The 23482-nt window shown below is 40.4% G+C and overlaps 1 protein-coding gene across 2 annotated transcripts in view; it reads left to right on the top strand.

The window, feature by feature from the left end:
* The window catches only part of LOC126266633 (zinc finger protein 665-like), a 156607-nt gene extending 144779 nt beyond the window's left edge, over positions 1-11828 (top strand). For both annotated transcript variants that reach the window (XM_049970994.1, XM_049970993.1), the window contains 2 exons: positions 5864-5934; positions 9613-11828. In XM_049970994.1, the coding sequence (XP_049826951.1) occupies positions 5864-5934; positions 9613-11464 (1923 nt within the window). In that variant the 3' untranslated portion in view covers positions 11465-11828. The remainder of the gene's footprint in view (positions 1-5863; positions 5935-9612) is intronic.
* Positions 11829-23482: the final 11654 nt, after the last annotated feature.

Raw genomic sequence — 23482 nt, 5'->3', positions numbered from 1 at the left:
AGCCTGTCCCCCCCCCCCCCCCTTAATAGAAATCTAATTTTTTGTACTTGCTTCAATTCTCATAGCGAATTACTAATTTTGTAGCTCAATAGATTGAGTTGGTAACAGGTTTAATTTAAAGTCATTGGTTCACTGTGCTATAATACATTGCACCAGCTAAAATGTAACCCAACTGAGAATGCTGTTCTTGAAAATAGGGTGAAGTGGTTCACATTCATAATCAAATGCAGATCTCCGTGAATACTGTAAACGATTGGCAGCTGTTGCTAATTGGTGTTTTGGAGGAGCTCCTGAGAGTTGTGTTCCCGTGATAATGGTACCAAAGGTACCTCAAGTACTATCTTCTCATGTGGATTGTGACTCCTCTGCAGAAAGTACAGAATCTGTCATTAACCGTCCTCTTGACTGTGAGTGGTGTTCAATGGTAGGTCCAGGCGTCCTGTACAGAGTGGATAGGGATGAGGAAGGACTCAGGGTGTTATACCGATCCCCCTAACCAACAAGTTTGAGGTGCTACGTACATCACCTGTTTTGGGGAAACATGTTTTGTTTGGTGAAAAGAGAAGACGAACACAAAAGGGTAGGATCTATTACCCTACTGGCAATTAATACTGCTACACCAAGAAGAAATGCAGATGATAAACAGGTATTCATTGGACAAATATATTGTACTAGAACTGACATGTGATTACATTTTCACACAATTTGGGTGCATAGATCCTGAGAATACAGTATTCAGAATAACCACCTCTGGCAGTAATAATGGCCTTGAAACGCCTGGGCATTGAGTCACTGAGCTTGGATGGCGTGTACAGGTACAGCTGCCCATGCAGCTTCAACACGATACCACAGTTCATCAACAATAGTGACTGGCATATTGTGACGAGCCAGTTGCTCGGCCACCATTGACCAGGCGTTTTCAGTTGGTGAGAGATCTCGAGAATGTGCTGGCCAGGGCAGCAGTCAAACATTTTCTGTATCCAGAAAGGCCCGTACAGGACCTGCAACATGGCGTTGTGTGTTATCCTGCTGAAATGTAGGGTTTCACAGAAATCAAAAGAAGGATAGAGCCACAGGTCATAACACATCTGAAATGTAACGTCCACTGTTCAAAGTGCCGTCAATGCGAACAAGAGGTGACAGAGACGTGTAACCAATGGCACCCTAAGCTGGGTGATATGCCAGTATGGTGATGACAAATACACGCTTCCAATGTACGTTCACCGCGATGTCGCCAAACACAGATGCGACCATCATGATGCTGTAAACAGAACCTGAATTCATCCGAAAAATGACGTTTCGCCAGTCATGCACCCAGGTTCGTCGTTGAGTATACCATCACAGGCGCTCCTGTCTCTGATGCGAGCTCATAGTCCATGCTGCTTCAAACTTTGTCAAACTGTTCATGCAGATGGTTGTTGTCGTGCAAACGTCCCCATCTGTTGGCGCAGGGTTCGAGACATGGCTGCATGATCCGTTACAGCCATGCGGATAAGATGCCTGTTATCTCGACTGCTAGTGATACGAGGCCATTGGGATCCAGCACGGCACACCGTATTACACTCCTGAACCCACCAATTCCATATTCTGCTAACAGTCATTGGATCTCGACCAACGCGAGCAGCACTGTCGGGATACGATAAACCACAGTTGTGATAGGCTACAATCCGACCTTTATCAACGTCGGAAACGTGATGGTACGCATTTCTCCTCCTGACATGAGGCATCACAACGACGTTTCACGAAGCAACGTCGGTCTGTTTGTGTATGAGAAATTGGTTGGAAACTTTCCTCAAGTCAGCAAGTTGTATGTGTTGCCACCGGCGCCAACCTTGTGTGAATGCTCTGAAAACCTAATCATTTGCATATCACAGCATCTTATATTTCGCATCTGTAGCATGTCATCTTTGTGGTGTAGCAATTTTAATGGCCAGTAGTATAATTGTCAGCAGTTCAAATGAATGGAGAATGATAGTACTCCTTAGAGAAATGGCAGCAAGAAACAGGTGCACTGAGTGTATATGCCTAGCAGTCTCATTCAACATGTTGAAGAGGCAGCTATTGAGGGAATAGGGTGCAAGTAACACAATTTGTGATGCACATTGGAACAAATGGTACCAGTTATCTGGGCTCCAAGGTCATACTTGGATCATTCCGCTGAGCAGTTCTAGGCGCTGTAGTCTGGAACCGCGCGAGTGCTACAGTCGCAGGTTTGAATCTTGCATCGGGCATGGATGTGTGTGGTGTCTTTAGGTGACAACAGTCATGGCATTGCAGAACATGACCATGCGCACAAGATGTAAATATGGCCCCAGATCAAAACAGTGCTGGAGGCCTGTTTGCATACACACAGAGCGTACACGTGAATGGAAAGAGCATGAGCAATGTATTGGGCTAGTAGTAATGCTGGGCACTTGGCCGTGTACCTCAGAATTGCGAATTTTCCAAGGTAGTGTGTGTTGTGCTCTAGTTTAACTTTTTTGGGGTCAAAATATAAGGATAAATTGATCCATAAAAACATCACGTATAAGGATAAAGTTTACCTGCTGTAACAAAATTTAATATCATTATATTCACAGTGGGTGTCCCAAAAAAAGAAAAAAAAAAACTGCTTCTTGCATGTATGAACTGGAATGCTGTGAATGTTAGGCAGCTTGCAGTGGCCAGAGAGGAAGGGCTTTTAAACTACATTTCAGGAACATTTACTCACTAGGAAGGGGGAAGTTAAATATAATTCCACCTTCACAAAACTTCTCAAGTCCAATGCCCATCTTCCATCAACACTTGGGGAACCTAAGAGCTTTACACCACATCTGAAGGGGAAAAGACTCAACCTTTTTGAAAAGATTAAAATAGTTTAACATTCATACATTAAGAAGAATATGTTGCTTAATGATCACTTGAACCAGTAAAAATAAAGTCTTTTCAAATTCATGTTTCCCATTTGTAAAGAAGACATTTGAGTGTCTCTTGTTCTTTACAACCAATTCCATTGTTAAGTAAATGCATTTAATTGTATTTATTAATATTTTCATTTTATTTTTGTTGTTTCATTTTAGCTTTATATTTATTGTCAGTCCTTTCATTTATTATTTATTCCATTAATTTCATTTTTATTGTACTGCAATTGCGTCTGTGAGCCTTTCTGTTTATACATCCATTCATAATTTTCAATTTTATACATAGTGAACTACATATACTTGCATTTTTATTCTAATATTGTTTTACATTTGTTTGTTAAGCTGTTCATTATTATTCTATTATTTTTTTTGCTGTTATTGCACAGCACCCTCACTTAGAGTGCCGCATAGCGCTTGTCGTTACCCCTAGCCCAAAACTTTGCTTGTGCTCTTTTGATGCTCTGTGTATACATGGCGCCAGTGCCAGTTTTGGTCTGGGATCATATTTGCAGCTTGTGCATGTGGCCTTATTCTGCACTACTATGACTGTTGTCATCAATGCTCATGAGGTATTTCTGCTTTCTCCCTGTTCCTGGTGTTTTTTCTCAGGTCTGTGTTTGTTTGTTCCATTTGATACTGTACCTGTGATTGACACATGCCTCGTGGCAGTAACATTAATATTTTTTGGACAAGTTATCATATATAACTTTGCTGTTGTAGTAGTCCAGAATAGGACCACCTTAGGTTAATTGTAATTTCGTCCTGTGTTTATATTTCCAGATAACCTGATGATTCCATTCACAGGAGAAACACGTTGTTCTTGAGTTAATGAAGAACACTGTGCAATCTAAGACTGTTACTAATATTAAACTTTTTCTGGTTGTGGCTTCTGATTCATTTGAAATATAGAAGTTAGTTGCACATTTATAATGTTCTTTTCTAATGCAAGAATGAGTTGGTATCAGATAAGGAATTGAAAATAAAATGAGATTCCATTTGTAAGTTTCATAGGTATTAGTTGTCCTCCAGAAGCATGGTTATTTTCATAAGATTATCATTTTTGATGACTTTAGATGTGACAGATACAAAATGCTCCATTGTGTATGATCTATTAACTTTTCTCCCCTGTAACTGTTCTAAGACGAGTATTATTTAGGAGGAAAGATTATAATAAATCATCTAAACTGAAATAATGTCACTGAAGAGTGAATTGCTACAGAATATAATTGTACTCTCTCTCTCTCTCTCTCTCTCTCTCTCTCTCTCTCTCTCTCTCTCTCTCTCTCTCTCTCTCTGTATTTTCTAGTCACTGTGGCCTACCTTGTACAAAAAATTGTTTTGTAGTGTAATGTAATATGGTAGCCGAAGCCTTCCAGTTTACTGTTTATTTTTGGCTAACTTGTAACTTATTCACACCCTTCTTATTTGTTTTTATGTACAACCATCTCAGTCCCTTATTTACACAACCACTAATGTCAGATTTGCCAAGTACTCATAGTTTTCTCTTTTAAATCACTCTTGCAGGAAATGGAATAGAAACAGATGACAGTCCAATTGTATTTCCTTAAACATGTAATTGGTGTAGTTGAAGTTAGTTTCTCTCTATTTTGGTATAGAGCCATGACAGTGAATTAACAAAATGTGGTTTGTCCTTGAATATGTAAGCTGTGTGTTGTGTGTAGAAAGGGAAGAAGTAATATTTATGTATTAAGTAATATTTATGTATTAGATTCATGCAGCTTTGTTTTAAACATCATGCTGTGTTTTATTAAGAGACTGTGAAAAAAAATTGTAAAAGAGTAAATGACAATTGGAAAAAATGGACAGGATAAATATGTTACTGGAACAGATTTGAACCTAGTTGGATGGGACAGAAATTATTTTCTATGACAGAGCAATGAATTCAAAGAACAAAGGATTTATAGTGAGTTAATACCGCAGCAAGCCAAGACTATAGAAACTGAAAACAGCGATAAAGGGAGAATAGCTAAGACACGGTTAATGTAAGTGTGTGGTATAGAGTATGTAAGCACTTATAAAGAGGAAAAACGACGGAAGAAAAAGAGAATGTAAGTGACAAGCAGAGGAGGAAATGAGAAGGAATAGGGAGTGCAGAATCAGTGACAACTTGATGCTTTTGTGAGGCATACTCAGGTGTCATAGTTGCTCATACAGGTTTTAAGACAGTGGTCTTTGTTTGAGTCTAGGGCTGACTTTAACTGTTTTGAGGAGAGGAAATATTTTGTAAAGGAAGCAGAGGAGAACTGATACAAGTACAAAATAAGTAGGAAAGCGAAAAATATATAAATAAAAAAGATGTGAGCCTGAGAGGAATACCAGTCATGAAGAAAGACGGATCAGGGAAATCTTAAATTTTCAGTATTTGTTACTTATTAAAAATATTATTTGTTGCAAAAGTCTCTTACATTTTGAAAGAGTGTAACAGAGCACCTTTAAGATTTTCTCCACCTCTATAATTTATGTTGTAGACTGCCCTTCATTTTTGAAAGTCAAAATATGATCACACAGAAAATGGAATGTATGTTGTTGTAAAATGAACTTCCTATCATATATAAACTGAACAAGCAAGACTATAGTACACTTTTTATTCCAGATACTTTTAATCAGCAGAGCTTAAGCACAATAATCACAGTTGAAAGTAATTATCTGCAGCAGAATGAGAGAGGAGTGTACAACAATTTTGTATAGTATGTGGTTTGTCAATACTAAGCTGCCAGTGTAGTGTACAGTACAGTAAATACATAATATGAAGAGAAAGCCAGCAGTAAGCTGCAGGTAAAGAAGTAGAAACAGCATCCTCTGACTGCTGCCCCCCCCCCCCCCCTCCTTCTCTCTCTCTCTCTCTCTCTCTCTCTCTCTCTCTCTCTCTCTCTCTCTCTCACTCACTTCATTATGTGTAGTAAACTACAAACAATAATTTTTCTTTTCTTTTCTGTTTACAGAAAAGGAATGATATACTGCAGTCATTTTCTGGCATGGAGGCAGAGCACGCAGAAAGGAGAAGTAGAAAGAAGTATGTAATAGCTACATTATGGAAAGTGTTGATATATGTACAAAAATTCATTTGGTATTTTTTTATATGACATATTCCTTCTGCTTTAACAGCTTCTAACTGCACTGCAGAGAATTGAGTTCTGTATTGTCAACTTTGGTATATACTTGATAACTTCGATAGAGCTTGGAACTCTTTGCTGTCAAATATGGTGTAATTAATATCCTCGTCTCATGATTTTTCTGTTGAGCAGACTTTAAGGAATCTGTTTCTTTGTTTGGCATTAATTTGATTTCAGCCTCTTGGAAAGGACTATATGATATAGTTTCTCAAGCAGTGCTTTACATCTGACAGTAATTTTAAAACTGTGGTAAAGATGTGTGTGTGTGTGTGTGTGTGTGTGTGTGTGTGTGTGTGTGTGTGTGTGTGTGTGTGTGTGTGTGTGGGCGCGCGCGCGCGCGAGTATAGAGTATATACCTATCCTTTTTTCCCCCTAAGGTAAGTCTTTCCGCTCCCGGGATTGGAATGACTCCTTACCCTCTCCCTTAAAACCCACATCCTTTCATCTTTCCTTTTCCTTCCCTCTTTCCTGACGAAGCAGCCGCCGGTTGCAAAAGCTCGAAATTCTGTGTGTGTGTGTTTGTGTGTTTTATTCATTGTGCCTATCTACCGGCGCTTTCCCGCTTGGTATATATATATATATTAAAAACAAAGATTCCAAGACTTACCAAGCGGGAAAGCGCCGGCAGACAGGCACAATGAACAAAACACACAAACACACACACAGAATTACTAGCTTTCGCAACCGATGGTTGCTTCTTCAGGAAGGATCAATATTGAAATATGTCTGTTTGTGTCTGTGTATGTGCAGATGGGTGTGTGTGTGTGTGTGTGTGTGTGTGTGTGTGTGTGTGTGTGTGTGTGTGTGTGTGTGTCCTTTTTTTTCCCCTAAGGGAAGTCTTTCCGCTCCCGGGATTGGAATGACTCCTTACCCTCTCCCTTAAAACCCACATCCTTTCGTCTTTCCCTCTCCTTCCTGAAGAAGCAACCATCGGTTGCGAAAGCTAGTAATTCTGTGTGTGTGTTTGTGTGTTTTGTTCATTGTGCCTGTCTGCCGGCACTTTCCCACTTGGTAAGTCTTGGAATCTTTGTTTTCAATATATTTTTCCCATGTGGAAGTTTCTTTCTATTTTATTTACATCATCTGTACCAAACTTTGGGTTGGCAGGCTTGGGTAACCAAGAAGGCTCCTCTAAGCGACCCATTAATAGGTTGGCATACGAGGGGGCCATCCTGGTACCCATGGCTGTTCCCTTTAATTGTTGGTATGTCTGGCCTTCAAAAGTGAAGAAGTTGTGGGTCAGGATGAAGCTGGCTTCATCTCCATGATCTGGACTCACAGTGAAGAACAACTCCAGAATTTCCTCTCCAACGTCAACTCCTTTGGTTCCATCAGATTCACCTGGTCCTGCTCCAAATCCCATGCCACTTTCCTTGACGTTGACCTCCATCTGTCCAATGGCCAGCTTCACACATCCGTCCACATCAAACCCACCAACAAGCAACAGTACCTCCATTATGACAGCTGCCACCCATTCCATATCAAACGGTCCCTTCCCTACAGCCTAGGCCTTCGTGGCAAACGAATCTGCTCCAGTCCTGAATCCCTCGACCATTACACCAACAACCTGAAAACAGCTTTCGCATCCCGCAACTACCCTCCCGACCTGTTACAGAAGCAAATAACCAGAGCCACTTCCTCATCCCCTCAAACCCAGAACCTCTCACAGAAGAACCCCAAAAGTGCCCCACTTGTGACAGGATACTTCCCGGGACTGGATCAGACTCTGATTGTGGCTCTCTAGCAGGGATACGACTTCCTAAAATCCTGCCCCGAAATGAGATCCATCCTTCATGAAATCCTCCCCACTCCACCAAGAGTGTCTTTCCACCATCCACCTAACCTTCGTAACCTCTTGGTTCATCCCTATGAAATCCTCAAACCACCTTCCCTACCCTCTGGCTCCTACCCTTGCAACCGCCCCCGGTGTAAAACCTGTCCTATGCACCCTCCCACCACCACCTACTCCAGTCCTGTAACCCGGAAGGTGTACACGATCAAAGGGAGAGCCACGTGTGAAAGCACCCATGTGATTTACCAACTGACCTGCCTACACTGTGACGCTTTCTATGTGGGAATGACCAGCAACAAACTGTCCATTCGCATGAATGGACACAGGCGGACAGTGTTTGTTGGTAATGAGGATCACCCTGTGACTAAACATGCCTTGGTGCACGGCCAGCACATCTTGGCACAGTGTTACACCGTCCGAGTTATCTGGATACTTTCCACCAACACCAACCTATCCGAACTCCGGAGATGGGAACTCGCCCTTCAGTATATACTCTCTTCTCGATATCCGCCAGGCCTCAACCTCCGCTAATTTCAAGTTGCCGCCGCTCATACCTCACCTGTCTTTCAACAACTTCTTTGCCTCTGTACTTCCGCCTCGACTTACATCTCTGCCCTTACTCTTTGCCTTTAGATATGTCTGCTTGTGTCTGTGTATGTGCGGATGGATATGTGTGTGTGTGTGTGCGCGAGTGTACACCTGTCCTTTTTTCCCCCCTAAGGGAAGTCTTTCCACTCCCGGGATTGGAATGACTCCTTACCCTCTCCCTCAAAACCCACATCCTTTCGTTTTTCCCTCTCCTTCCCTCTTTCCTGAAGAAGCAACCATCGGTTGCGTGAGGTAGTAATTCTGTGTGTGTGTTTTATTCATTGTGCCTATCTACAGGGGCTTTCCCGCTTGGTAAGTCTTGGACTCTTTTGTTTTTAATATATTTTTCCCATGTGGAAGTTTCTTTCTATTTTATATATGGAAACATTCCACGTGGGAAAAATATATCTACAAACGAAGATGATGTGACTTACCAAACAAAAGCGCTGGCAGGTCGATAGACACACACTAGAAAGAAACTTCCACATGGGAAAAATTTATTAAAAACAAAGATTCCAAGACTTACCAAGTGGGAAAGCACCGGTAGACAGGCACAATTAAATAACACACATACACACACACACAAAATTTCTAGCTTTCGCAACCAGCAAAGGATAGGTATATACTCTAAACTCGCGCGTGCGCACCCACACACACACACACACACACACACACACACACACACACACACACACACATCCATCCATACATATACAGACACAAGCAGACAAATTTAAAGGCCTTTAAATATGTCTGCTTGTGTGTGTGTGTGTGTGTGTGTGTGTGTGTGTGTGTGTGTGTGTGTGTGTGTGTGTGTGTGTATATATATATATATGTGCGCGTGCGCGCGAGTATATACCTATCCTTTTTACCCCCTAAGGTAAGTCTTTCCGCTCCCGGGATTGGAATGACTCCTTACCCTCTCCCTCAAAACCCACATCCTTTCGTCTTTCCCTCTCCTACCCTCTTTCCTGACGAAGCAACCGTTGGTTGCGAAAGCTTGAACTTTGTGTTTGTGTTTGTTTGTTTTGTGTGCCTATTGACCTGCCAGTGCTTTCGCTGGGTAAGTCACATCATCTTTGTTTTTATATATATATTCAGTTGCCACACAAATAAAAAACTTAGATTTTTCCAAATAAAATTAAATATCTTTAATAACTTCATGATTTTCAGGCATGGACTCTTTCTCGTGTTTCAGGAATTACAGTTACAGTACAACTGATGGAATTGAAGATGAACATCAGTTTGAGGAAGGAGATGGTGAAGAATCTGAAGACAGTTCAAGGCTTAAAATGAACCATGCATACCAAATAGTAGATTCTGCAGGAGAGACTGAAGATGGTGAAATGTTGCAGATGCATGTGACGACAGAATTGACCGAGTGTGACCCAGGGCTCAAGTCCAAAATAGCTGGTGCTATGAAAGACATAATGGTGAAAGATGATGGTCCACAATTCTTCAATAACGAAGAAGAGAATGCAATATGGAGATGTGATATGTGTGATTATGAAGCTTCCAAGAAATCAGTTTTAATTAATCACATCAGAAAAAGACATGCTGCTGGTGCTGTAGCATGTAATTACTGTGAAAAATATTTTTTTGACGAAGAGTCAGCTAAGCTTCATGAAAGGACTCACTTAAAGACAAAGGAGGATGAGTCGGAGCCACCTATGTACATGTGTGAATTCTGTGGGAAGTCATTCCGTGGACGAAAGTCATTAAAAGAACATCATTTAGCTAATCATAGTGAAGTGAAACCCTTTAAATGTGATCAGTGTGATAAAAACTACGGTTCATTAGCTAGCTTAGACATCCATAAAGCAACACACTCTACAGAGACTCCTTATCTTTGTGATTTGTGTGGAAAGAGTTTCAAGCACATAAATAACTTAAGAAGCCATAAACGTTGTCATATGGATGATTCGTATAAAAATAGGCAACTGTGTACAAAGTGTGGGAAAGGGTTTAGATCAAAGTTTCATCTCAATGAACATATGAATGTGCACAACGGAGTCCGTCCGTACAGTTGTGATAAATGTGGTAAACGTTTTCATAAGAAGATACAGCTTCGGCAGCATGGCTCGGCTCACTTAGGTGAACAACCATTCTCTTGTCATATTTGTGGAGTTAAGTTCAATCGCCGAGGTAATATGACCCAACACATTAAAAGACATGAACATGAAAGGAAATACACGTGCAGGGTATGCAATGAGTCGTTTCCCACATTGGGTGCTGTTCTTACTCATCGGAAACTGCATACTGATCTAGAAGTGGAGAAAAGTATACAGATGCAGGCCGGTGATGATCCAGAGCAGGCTGCCTTCAAATGTGTTATCTGTGGTAAACTTCTTGTCAAGAAGGAATCACTCGCAACACACATGAGATCACATACTGGAGAAAAACTTTTTGAGTGTACAGTGTGTGGGAAAAAATTGTCAAATAAAGGTTCTTTAACATACCACATGCGGTCTTTCCACACTGGTGAGCGTCCTCACACTTGCCAGTTCTGTGGCGAAGGGTTCCTTTCAAAGGAGGCTCGCCTTGTCCATGAACGAATACATACGGGAGAAAAGCCTTATAAATGTTCAGTTTGTGGTATGGCATTTCGCTGCTCTAGCAACCTGTCACAGCATATAAAAGTCCATTCAGAGGAACGGCCACACCCCTGTCAGCATTGTGGAAAAGCATTTCAGAGGAAAGGCGCACTAGATGTGCATATGAGAACACACACAGGTGAACGACCTTTTACGTGTGATATATGTGGTAGAGGCTTTACACAGAAAAATGACATGCTTAAACATAGACGTATTCATACGCAGGAAAAGCCTTTCCGTTGTGATCAGTGCGGTCAGCTTTTTATGCAAAAACGGGACCTGACAAAACACTTGAGCCTTCATGCTCATAAGCAAGAAGCTGTTGAGGAGGAAGAGACCCCTACACAAACAGTTGTAATAACAACAGCTGATAATAATGTGATAACTTTTCCAGAAATACCAGTGAATGTACCTGTCATGGAAAATACTCAAGCAGTTATCTTGCATAGGTTTTAGGCTTAGTGAACTTTGGATCTACAGTATTTGAGTCTAGATTTGTACATGTGTGCATTGGAGTCAGTGCGTATTTTTTAAGGAGAATGCTGAATTTTCAGCATCATTATTCAGTGGCCATTCAAATGTATTTTAAATACTTACAGGAGTCATGTATTTGTTTCTAGGTTTACAATCCATATTTTAAGACTATGTACAGCTAATAAAATAGAATAGTTTGTAAGTTTTCATAAAACAGTGAGAGATTGTGATATTCTATAGTATTGTTGCACGTGTGGACCTTCATAATGTCATGTAGATTGTGAGACATGTACAGTTCAAATATTTTTTGCAAGTTTTCATAATATATTTCACTACATGGTCAGAAGTGAGTATGTATGTTATTTTTATTTTTGTAAAGCAGCTATATACTATTTGAAAACACCATGAGATTTTTTTTTTACAATTGGCTTAATGTCAATGGATAGCTGTGCTAGATTTTTTACACCATAAACATACTTGATTTGTTATCATAAGTTGATTTCCCATATCAAGATGTACATGAAATTGATAATACCACTTATTATCTTTTTCTCAGCAGTTTATTATTATAATTATGTATTCACTTTATTGTATCTTCAGGTTTTCCAAATTTGTGAACTCAAAGAAAACTTCACCTTTACAGAAAATTATTTTGATTTTATGTGGCTGGAAATATGTGAATTTTGGGTTTTTCTAGTAATATTATTTTGGTGCAAGAAATATGATGATTGATAATCGTTATTGGGTTTTATAACTAGAAAACAATACTTTTTATCTGTGGATTACTTTTATTTCCCCAGAATCAGGATAAATCAATAGAAACGTGTAATTCTTAAAAGCGAATCTTCCTTTCAATCTTTGTTAAGTCAATTATATGTATATATTCTGCCCCCACACAGTGACACACTGCATGATTTATTTCTTCGGTATATAGTATATGGATCTGTTCCTTGTATCAAATTCTCTTTCTTTTGTCAACACATATTTTTGATTCATTGGTGACTGAGAAATACTTTTAAATTTTCTAGTTGACAATACTGTTAGTTGTTGTGCTTTGTGCACCTTTCAGTCAATACCTGTATGTTGGATGTTATGTTGATATAGACTGCTGACATAAAGGATGAGAAATTACAAATGTAAATCCAAATACTTTGCGCAAATGAATTAAAGGGTCACATTTTTGAAACCCCGTCATGTTCCACAGTTGTGACACAGAAGTGTGAAATTAGGCTATGAGGTGCCGATAATCTCCATATATGATGGTGCAAACGCCCTACAATGTCACCTTTGTGTTTGGCAATGCTTTTTACATTGGCATAAAATCTCAACACAGTTCTGCTCACCACCACCATGTAGACATATCACACGATGCGAATCCCATTACAACCTCTCTTAACCACATCACCCTTTCTTTCAAAGCTTCTGCAATGGATGTCAGAAGTTTGACACCCAGTGAAATTGCGCAATTTTCTTACGGTTGGCAGAGGAAAAAAAATTTCAGACACGCCACCACTCAGAACAGACACGGAAAGGTTTCAGGAGGCGGCATAAAGGTTGTCAATGAACCCACTACCTTCCCTGGAAGTTTCCATGTTACACATATTCACAGCTGAAAACCACAGTTGGCAGTCTGATGTACACCACCCTCCAGATGTTTCAGCCCTATCGTGTGATCTAACCCCTCCAAAGTATGACTGCAATTTTTGCACTGATTTGTAGTTTGGAACCACTAGGAACTGTTCTAAGTCATTTGATGAAATTGGAATGCGATCTGAAGCAGTGTAGGGCATTTATACTTTTTCAACTCTGCCATTCTGCTTCCTCCTGTCATGTAGTTTGGGGGGGGGGGGGGGGGGCTGGTGCTGCGACATTGGCAGTGGTGTGAATGAAACAGCACTGTGTTCCTCTAAAACCCCCCAGTTTCGCATCACCCTTGGTGTCACCTATGCTCCTTTGTGAAGCACTTTAAAAATGTACTTGTACAGACACCCTTCGACCAGGCATCTGCAGGCAGGCAACCCCTTAGATGCCACTCAGATTCTGCATTCCTCCAGGTAGTGCTAGAGCAGCAGCATAGTGCCACTTAGCTGAAGGGTATATAGGCATTGCCTTCCTGCAGGCAAATATACAAATATATTTTTAAACTGCTCAAGAAAGGTGCGTGGGTTACAGCTAGAGTGCTGCCAAAAGGGAGAGGAGCAGGGAGTTTGCCATTTTATTCATAGGCATATCAGTGTCAGAGTCTTCCTTTTCCCACAGAAGAGTTGAGTATGCATATACATGCATTGTGCTTTGAATCAAATTCACCTTATCGAATGATTTTGCACCACCACTAGAAGTTTTGATCAGAACACATTCAGTAAGGTTGCAGGCCCCTTAGACAAGAGCTGAATCGTCCAGGAGAAGGGGAGTAGGGGTATTGTAAGTGATAAAGGTTGTCAAGAACATTGTCGTGTTGCTCTTCGCGCTGTAAACTGTCACTTTGGACTGGGAAATATGTGGCAATCAATGCCTCAAGGGAGACCCTTTGTACTACCTCCTGAGGAGGCCTATTCGTGTCACTTCTGAGTAATAGTGTGTCAGCTATTGTGTCTCTGGAATGTTTTCCTCAGACACCCATTAGAAAAAGGTTTGATTTAAATGATGGTCATCACGGTTCTGACCTCCATTACACAGGCATCAATGGAAGCAGTGAAATGTGGGTTACAGAGGGGATGAACTTCTCATCATTAGACATGTCACGAGTCATGTGCAAATTATATTGAAATATGGTGCCAGTATGACACCATTAACCCATATTAAACTATCCATTAACTACTGAGCTCTGTATTTGCTCCCCCCCCCCCCCCCTCCATCACCACCACACTTGCGCACTTCTGTGCCAGTAACTGAAGCTTTGCTGAACCGGAGGGTGGCGTCGCACTTTTGCACCAGTACAGATTAAGGTAGTAGGCACATTTTAGTCAAATTTCAAAATTCTGTATCACAATGGGAGAAAAGATGGGCTTTCAAAAAAGTGACCCCGTTATTGTTTTGCATAGTGTATTTCCAGTATGACTTGACCTTAATTTATAGTCCAATAATACCTCCAGTGTTTTTATTCCATACATTGTAAGAGAGACAGCCAGCTTTTAAAACATAAGTGAAGTTAATTGTGCATGAAAGTCACATTAAGGGAAGGGATTGTTCTCTTGAGATGATAAGGACATGTTGACAGTACTGAGCTCTATGAACTACTGTGCTAAACAACTACATGAAAAGCATCTTGCAGTAAGACTAATTATGCTTTAAATAGTGACACTTGTCTGAGGATTTTAAGACATTGCTCACAGAATTAAATTATTACTAAACGTGGTGAGTCACATGTGTTGTATTTTCTGCAATATTCCAGAGATATGCAACAAACATCATTCTCATGGGCTGTGAAATATTTCCAAAACCACAACTTCCATTTTCATACACCCATAGTCTAATTAGGAGTCCATCTATCTGGATCCCACTCCAGCTACTGCCAGCTGTGGGTGCTGAAGAGTCCTCTCCATTTGGCTTGGTCCTCCCACTACTTTTCTTCCTCCACTTGCTGCGAGGTCACACCTCTCCTTTCCGCAGACATTCTCACTCCCATTTTCCACCATGTTCTTGGGCGCCTTCTAGGTCTTTTCCCATCCATCTTTGGTTCTTCTGTAATTTTGGAGAGTCTCTAATTAGGAGTACTTTATTTAAATGTTATTGAAATACTTAAATTTATTCTCAACAATAAATGGAAAAATGGGAACAGAAGCAAATACTCTTAATATTTAGTAACTAGAAGCAGCTCAAAAGTGTGATTAAATTTTGATGTTGTTGTTGTTCTTGCTCTTGTTGTGGTCTTCAGTCGACAAACTGGTTTGATGTAGCTCTCCATGCTACTCTATCCTGTGCAGGGTTCTTCATTTCCCAGTACCTATTGCAGCCTACATCCTTCTGAATCTGTTTAGTGTATTCATCTCTTGGTCTCCCTCAATGCTGCCCTCCAATACTAAATTGGTGATCCCTTGATGCCTCAGAACATGTCCTACCAACCGATCCCTTCTTCTGGTCAAGTTGTGCCACAAACTTCTCTTCTCTCCAATCCGATTCAATACTTCCTCATTAGTTACGTGATCTACCCATCTAATTTAATTCGACTACATCCCATTATTCTCGTTTTGCTTTTGTTGGTGTTCATGTTATATCCTCCTTTCAGGACATGGTCCACTTCATTCAGCTGCTGTTCCCAGTCCTTTGCTGTCTCTGACAGAATTACAATATCATCGGCGCACCTCAAAATTCATTTTCTTCTCCATGGATTTTAATACCTACTCTGAATTTTTCTTTTGTTTCCTTTACTGCTTGCTCAATATACAGACTGAATGAAATCGGGGATAGGCTACAACCCTGTCCCACCCCCTTTGCAATCACTGCTTCCCTTTCATGCCCATTGACTCTTACAACTGCCATCTGGTTTATGTACAAATTATAAATAGCCTTTCGCTCCCTGTATTTTACCCCTGCCAACTTCAGAATTTAAAAGAGAGTATTCCAGTCAACATTGTCAAAAGCTTTCTCTAAGTCTACAAATGCCAGAAGCTTCAACCAGTTTTTGCATTTATCTGTAAAGAATTCGTATGAGTATTTTGCAGCCATGGCTTATTAAACTGATAGTTAGGTAATTTTCACATCTACCAACACCTGCTTTCTTTGTAATTGGAATTATTATATTTTTCTTGAAGTCTGAGGGTATTTCGCCTGTCTCATACATCTTGCTCATCAGATGGTAGAGTTTTGTCAGGTGTGGCTCTCCCAAGGCTGTCAGTAGTTCTAATGGAACATTGTCTACTCCCGGGTCCTTGTTTCGACATAGGTCTTTCAGTGATCTGTCAAACTTCATGCAGTATCATATCTCCTATTTGATCTTCATCTACATTCTCTTCCATTTCTATAATATTGTCCTCAAAAACATTGCCCTTGTTTAGACCACTATATACTCATTCCACCTTTCTGCTTTCCCTTCTTTGCTTAGAACTGGGTTTCTATCTGAACTCCTGATATTCATACAAGTGGATCTCTTTTTCTCCAAAGGTCTCTATAATTTTCCTGTAGGCTGTATCTATCTGACCCTTAGCAAGATAAGCCTCCACATCATTACAGTTGTCCTCTAGCCTTGCCTGCTTAGCCATTTTGCACTTCCTGTCGATCTCATTTTTGAGACGTTTGTATTCCTTTTTGCCTGCTTCATTTACTGCATTTTTATATTTTCTCCTTTCATCAATTAAATTCAATATTTCTTCTGTTACCCAAGGATTTCTACTAGCCCTTGTCTTTTTACCTACTTGATCCTCTGCTGCCTTCACTACTTCATCCCTCAGAGCTACCCATTCGTTCTCTACTGTATTTCTTTCCCCCATTCCTGTCAATTGTTCCCTTATGCTCTCCCTGAAACTCTGTACAACCTCTGGTTCTTTCAGTTTATCCAGGTCCCATCTCCTTAAATTCCCACCTTTTTACAATTTCTTCAGTTTTAATCTACAGTTCATAACCAGTAGATTGTGGTCAGAGTCAACATCCGCCGATGGAAATGTCTTACAATTTAAAACCTGGGTCCTGAATCTCTTTTTCACCATTAAGTTTCTTTTATCTTGTCGTACATTTTGTCAATATCTTCATCATCTGCGGAGCTAGTTGACATATAAACTTGTACTACTGTGGTAGGCATGGGCTTCGTATCTATCTTGTCCACAGTAATGTGTTCACTATGCCGTTTGTAGTAGCTTACCCACTTTCCTATTCATTATTGAACCTACACCTGCATTACCCCTATTTGATTTTGTATTTGTAACCCTGTAGTCACCTGACCAAAAGTCTTGTTCCTCCTGCCACTGAATTTCACTTATTCCCACTATATCTAACTTTAACCTATCCATTTCCCTTTTTAAATTTTCTAACATACCTGCTCGATTAAGGGAGCTGACATTCAACGCTCCGATCCGTAGAACGCCAGTTTTCTTTCTCCTGATTACAATGTTCTCCTGAGTAGTCCCCACCCGGAGATCTGAATGGGGGACTATTTTACCTCCGGAATATTTTATCCAAGAGGACGCCATCATTATTTAACCATACAGTAAAGCTGCATGCCCTCGGAAAAAATTACGGCTGTAGTTTCCCCTTGCTTTCAGTCATTTGCAGGACCAGCACAGCAAAACTGTTTTGGTTAGTGTTACAAGGCCAGGTCAGTCAATCATCCATACTGTTGCCCTTGCAACTACTGAAAAGGATTCTGCCCCTCTTCTGGAACCACACGTATGTCTGGCCTCTCGACAGATACTCCTCTGTTGTGGTTGCACCTACGGTACGTCTATCTGTATCGCTGAGGCACGCAAGCCTCCTGACCAACAGCAAGGTCCATGGTTCATGGGGGGGGGGGGGTGATTATATATTCAGTTTTAATTGAATATTGAATGTGGTTATATATTCAATATTAATTCAGTTTAGAAGTGGCAGTCTCAAAGCAGAGATCACAAAGCTTCTACTGCCTGATCAATGCAGCAACTTGTTCCTATCATGAGTGATATTAATAAGTTTATCTTAGTATTGTTTAATCAGGCTAAGATAAAATGGTGATTTTGCTTAAAGATTTTTTACCATGGTTACATAAAGACAGCTGTTCTTTACATGTGTACAAAGTAAGCACCACACCGGCTCGCATTATGAGAAATGCTGTGCCTGCTCACAAGTTAATAAGTAGCAAATTGCGGCACAAGTACTGTCTTGATTCTCCATATGAGCTGCTCTGTGAGGTTGGCGCCTGGTGGACTCAAGACACTACATATCTGTAACCAAAACATTAAACTGCCACGTAGGTCACTTTATAATTTCTTTTCAGAAATTATTCCCGACTTATAGCAATCACGATAACTGTTACTTATGTAAGTTCATATGTAATATTTTTAGTAACTTTGTACCTCAACATTTTGATAGATGTTTTGTCGAGTGTAGTATTTCAGTTGACAAAAAGGAACATTTTCTCCCAAAGATGATGAGGTCATTAGAGACAGAATACAACTTCTGTGTAGGAAGCACTTTGGCAATCACCTTTTCAAAGTTACTTGCATGTAGGAGGATGACAGGTCATATCCCTATCAGTGCTTTCCCTAAATCTCGTAATGCAACTGCAGTGTCTTTAACATCTTGGTCTACCCCATATGATTATTTGCAGAAGTCTGTCTATGTCTTATTTAAGTATGCTTGTCATTAACAGGCATATAATGTCACTCACTCGCAGTCAAAAACTTGGCTGCTGTGTACAAGAAACTGTCAAGGAGAAACAGTCTTAATCTGTATTTACGGGTATACGGGTAGTATACTGTTTCCGGAATATCTTTGATTCTGCAGCATTGTGTGTGTGGGGGGGGGGGGAGGGGGGGGGGTTTGTAAGTTTTGAAATTTCCAGTTAGATTAAAACAAGGAATTGTCAGTAGATTATCTGCCAAATGTTTTATTCCCATTATTGATTGATAAAAAGTTTTGTAGTTGTGGATTTCACTCCTTCCCAGCCAGAGTTCAGTTCCTTAGATAATTGTGTGTAACTCATACTTCCAAGATAACTGATCTTTGTGCCTTTAGAACCTCAACACCTTCCCTCCCATCCACTTCACATGGTCCTCCTCAACCCAGCTTGCCACCTTCCGCTATGTTATCCTCCTCCTCTCTGATGGAGCTATCTGCGTCACTGTCAATGTTAAACCCACTAACAATACCTGCATTTTGACAGCTTTCATCCCTTTCACAGCCTAGCCACCTGAGGATGGTGTATCTGCAGTGACAAAAACTCCATTGCTCAGTTTCACCAAGGCCTTCGCAGACAAGTTCTATTCCTCAGACCTAGTTTGCAAACAAGATTTCCCGCGCCATTTCTCTTCACACCCTCCAGTAGTCCCACCACACCCAAGAACCAGCCATTACTATCCTGGAGTGGAACAACTGAGCCACATCCTTTGGGGAGGGCTTTGTTACCCATCATCATGCCCTGAAATGAGGGACGTGCTACCTGAGGTACAAGGGTTGTTTTGAAAAGTTCTTGGAACAGAATAGAAAAAAGTACTTACATCATGCAAACTTTTTTATATTTCAATGTAGTCTCCTTGTAGAGTAATGCACTTGGTCCAACAATGTTCCAGTGCCTTGATCCCACCTCGAACATGAGTTTCCTCTGGGCCTACAAAATAGTTGTCAACTCTGGCTAGCAGTTCTTCGTTTGAAGTGAATCTTTATCCACCAAGAAAATTTTCAGTTTTGAAGAGAGGTGGAAGTGAAGGAGCCATATCAGGTGAATAAGGCTGGTGTGGCAACAGTTCATGCCTTAGTTCATGTAATTTTGCTGTGGGGACGGCACATGTGTGCGAGCGCGCATCAGAGTTCGCGACACTCATCTTGCAGATAATTTTATCATTTCTAATTCTTCAGTTAAAATGTGATTTATCCCTTCAGATGACTTCTGGCAAGCATGAGCAATTTCACGTGCTTTCTATCGGCGATCTTCCATGAGCATTTTGTGCACTTTTGCAATGATTTCTGGAGTAGTGACACATCTTGGCTGACCACTTTGTGGGTCATCATCTAAGCTCTTCTGACCAAATTTAAATTCATTTTTCCACTTGACAACAGTTGAATATGAAGGAGAAGAGTCCCCCAGTGTGTTCTGGAAATCGGCATGAATGTACATGTGTGAATTCTGTGGGAAGTCATTCCGTGGACAAAAGTCATTCTTTATGAAGTACTTAATCACTGCTTGAATCTCTCTCTCTCTCTCTCTCTCTCTCTCTCTCTCTCTCTCTCTCTCTCTCTCTCTCTGTCATCGCAAATCACTACATGGGAACAACAACAAAGCCACGTCACTGCCACAGTTACCTTCCAAGATCACTGACATGGCATGTTTACAGGCAAGAGTCCAATGAACATCACTTTAACAACTCGTGCTAACGCTGACTTGTAATGGTGATTCTGAGAGCTTTCCAAACCATTCTTGTTCTTCCCACTCCTGCTAAAGTCATGTTCTATCCCCCATCAAACCTCCACAGCATCCTAATTCCTCTATATGAAACTCCCAATCCCAACTCCTTGCCACAAGGATCATTTCCTTGTGAAAGGTCCAGGTGCAAAACCTGCCCAATCCACTCACCCAGCACTTTCTATTCCTGTCCTGTCACATGTTTATCCTACCCCATCAGGATCTGGACCACCTGTGAAAGCAGCCATGTAATTTACCACCTCTGCTGCAAAAAAACAAAGATTCCAAGACTTACCAAGCGGGAAAGTGCCGGTAGGCAGGCAAAATAAAATAACAGACACACACAAAACTACAAGCTTTCGCAACCGATGTTTGCTTCATGAGGAAAGAGGGAAGTAAAAGGAAAGATGAAAGGATGTGGGTTTTAAGGGAGAGGGTAAGGAGTCGTTCCAATCCCGGGAGCGGAAAGACTAACCTTAGGGGGAAAAAAGGATAGGTATATACTCGCACCCACCCACACACATATCCATCCATACATATACAGACACAAGCAGATGTTGATAGAAGAGATAAAGAAGATCCAACAGAGAGCAGCGCACTTCGTTACAGGATCATTTAGTAATCGTGAAAGCATTATGGAGTTGATAGATAAACTCCAGTGGAAGACTTTGCAGGAGAGACGCTCAGTAGCTCGGTACGGGGTTTTGTTGAAGTTTCGAGAACATACCTTCACCGAAGAGTCAAGCAGTATGTTGCTCCCTCCTATGCATATCTCGCAAAGAGACCATGAGAATAAAATCAGAGAGATTAGAGCCCACACAGAGGTATACCGACAATCCTTCTTTCCAGGAACAATATGAGACTAGAATAGAAGGGAGAACCGATAGAGGTACTCAAGGTACCCTCCGCCACACACCGTCACGTGGCTTGCGGAGTATGGATGTAAATGTAGATGTAGATGTAGAATCCTATTTTTGGGCCTGGCTGTCCATCTTTGAATGCCTGATACAGTTCACACAGGTTTCCCAACCCTAGTCATCTTTTTTTATGAATCCTGAAACCATTTTGATCGACAGAAACAAGACCGTTCTTCCCAAGCAAACAGTGGCTTATATTATCACTGTTGTAGAATTATATGACACCTTTCACAATTTGTTCAATTAAGACATGTTTACATGTTGGTTTGGGAGTTGCTAAGATACCGCATTCTTTTTTCACTAAATACTTAGGGGCTCCAAATTAATATTGAGTCCATCACATAACTTTTCGGAAGTAGTGTCAGAACTGAGAGCTTCTCACTGCTTGTGGTGCTGGTACTGTATTTCTCTTTAAATTGCATTATCATTTCAAATTCAACATTCCTTTCATTATTTGCATTTTCTTCTACAATTAGTTACATGTTTACTGTGGAATACCTCAGACACTTACTCGAACATTTTCTGCACATATGTCTTCTCTCCCATTCTCTTCTTTTTCACTGGGAATCAGCCAAGAGATACCAAACTGTCATTTAATGTGTCTAAAGGATTTTTTGGGCTACAGATGTGTATTTCTTATCTGAGGAAGACACGCAGGTTTGTGGTTTCCACTTGTTTCTATGTATTTGGGCCAGCTACAGGCCATTGTCCCCGAGTTCCATATTGCACTTTATGTGGATTTTTCGTATATCTGTTGTGTCCATCTTCCCTGCATGGATTACAGATATACATTATTTTGTCAAACTCAATCTTCAATGTGGAATTTTATAATTTCAAAACCCAACACATTTTGTGGCAACTATCTTTGTACATGTAGCAGCCAAACTGCCATCCAAAGTTTGATAATTAGATATTGGCATGCCTATATTGTTACCCTTGTTGTGCATTGTTAGAACACTGTTTGTTTAACAATAAACATGTTTCTCAGTGCTTTGTGTCATATTGTTGGAGTCCGAATGTATTTTGCATTAATGCAACACGCTACTGTACATATCAATTTACATCTCCTAATCCCATTGCGCATTGTGATCCAACTCGACTTTTTGATGTATTGTATAGTGAAGAGGCAAACAGTTTTGTTAATTTCCAAGGGGGCTTGTTTTGAAATATTTAAGGTCACAGGTCAAGGTCGCTGATCTTAATTATGTACATTCTTTGGATATGACAAAATTTCATATAATTGAAAAGCTTGTTTCAAGACCTTTCCAAAATTACCTATTTATTTATTTAAACGTCAAGTTCCGTAGGACCAAATTCAGAAGCAAATCTCAAAGGTTATGGAAAATGTCAGTACATGAAACTGCAACATAAAAGTAATAACATAAAAATAAAATGTTTGTGAACCTGAAAAAGTCAATCCATACATTTAAGTAAACAGTCAGCTTAATTTTTAAAGAAACTCCTTGACAGAATAGGAGTGACCCATAAGGAAACTCTTCAGTTTGGATTTGAAAGTGTGTGAATTACTGCTAAGATTTTTGAATTCTTGTGGTAGCTTATTGAAAATGGATGCATCAGTATACAGCACATCTTTCTACATAAGAGTTAAGGAAGTATGATCCAAATGCAGGTTTGATTTCTGCCAACACACACACACACACACACACACACACACACACACACTTGAACAGGGGTCAATAAGAGGTTCTTGAACTTACACCACTTATTGCCCAAATCACCTGTTTCTGAGTCAAAAATATTGTTGTTAAAATAAAAGTTACTGCTGTGTTTGTCAAATTTTCGACATACTTTTAGAACTTCGAGTGTCCATTACTCTTGTCTTACTTACACAAAAAATCTGTAATTTCGTATATTTCTTTTTCTTGTGATGTGCAATGAATACACCAGGAAAACTGAAGAGGGTCAGGTTGAAAATTGCACTTTTCTGTGTTTCTTTGAAAATCATTTCTCCCCCTTGTTAGTTATGCGTTCCATAGATCATTTGAACAATTGTCAAGAAGAAATTCATCAGTGGAATAGAAGTAGTTCTCCTGAAGA

The sequence above is a fragment of the Schistocerca gregaria genome, chromosome 4, assembly GCF_023897955.1.
Source record: "Schistocerca gregaria isolate iqSchGreg1 chromosome 4, iqSchGreg1.2, whole genome shotgun sequence".
Classification (NCBI taxonomy): Eukaryota; Metazoa; Arthropoda; class Insecta; order Orthoptera; family Acrididae; genus Schistocerca; species Schistocerca gregaria.
Note: the sequence above shows the minus strand (reverse complement) of the source record. Positions and strands in the feature narration are given on the sequence as shown.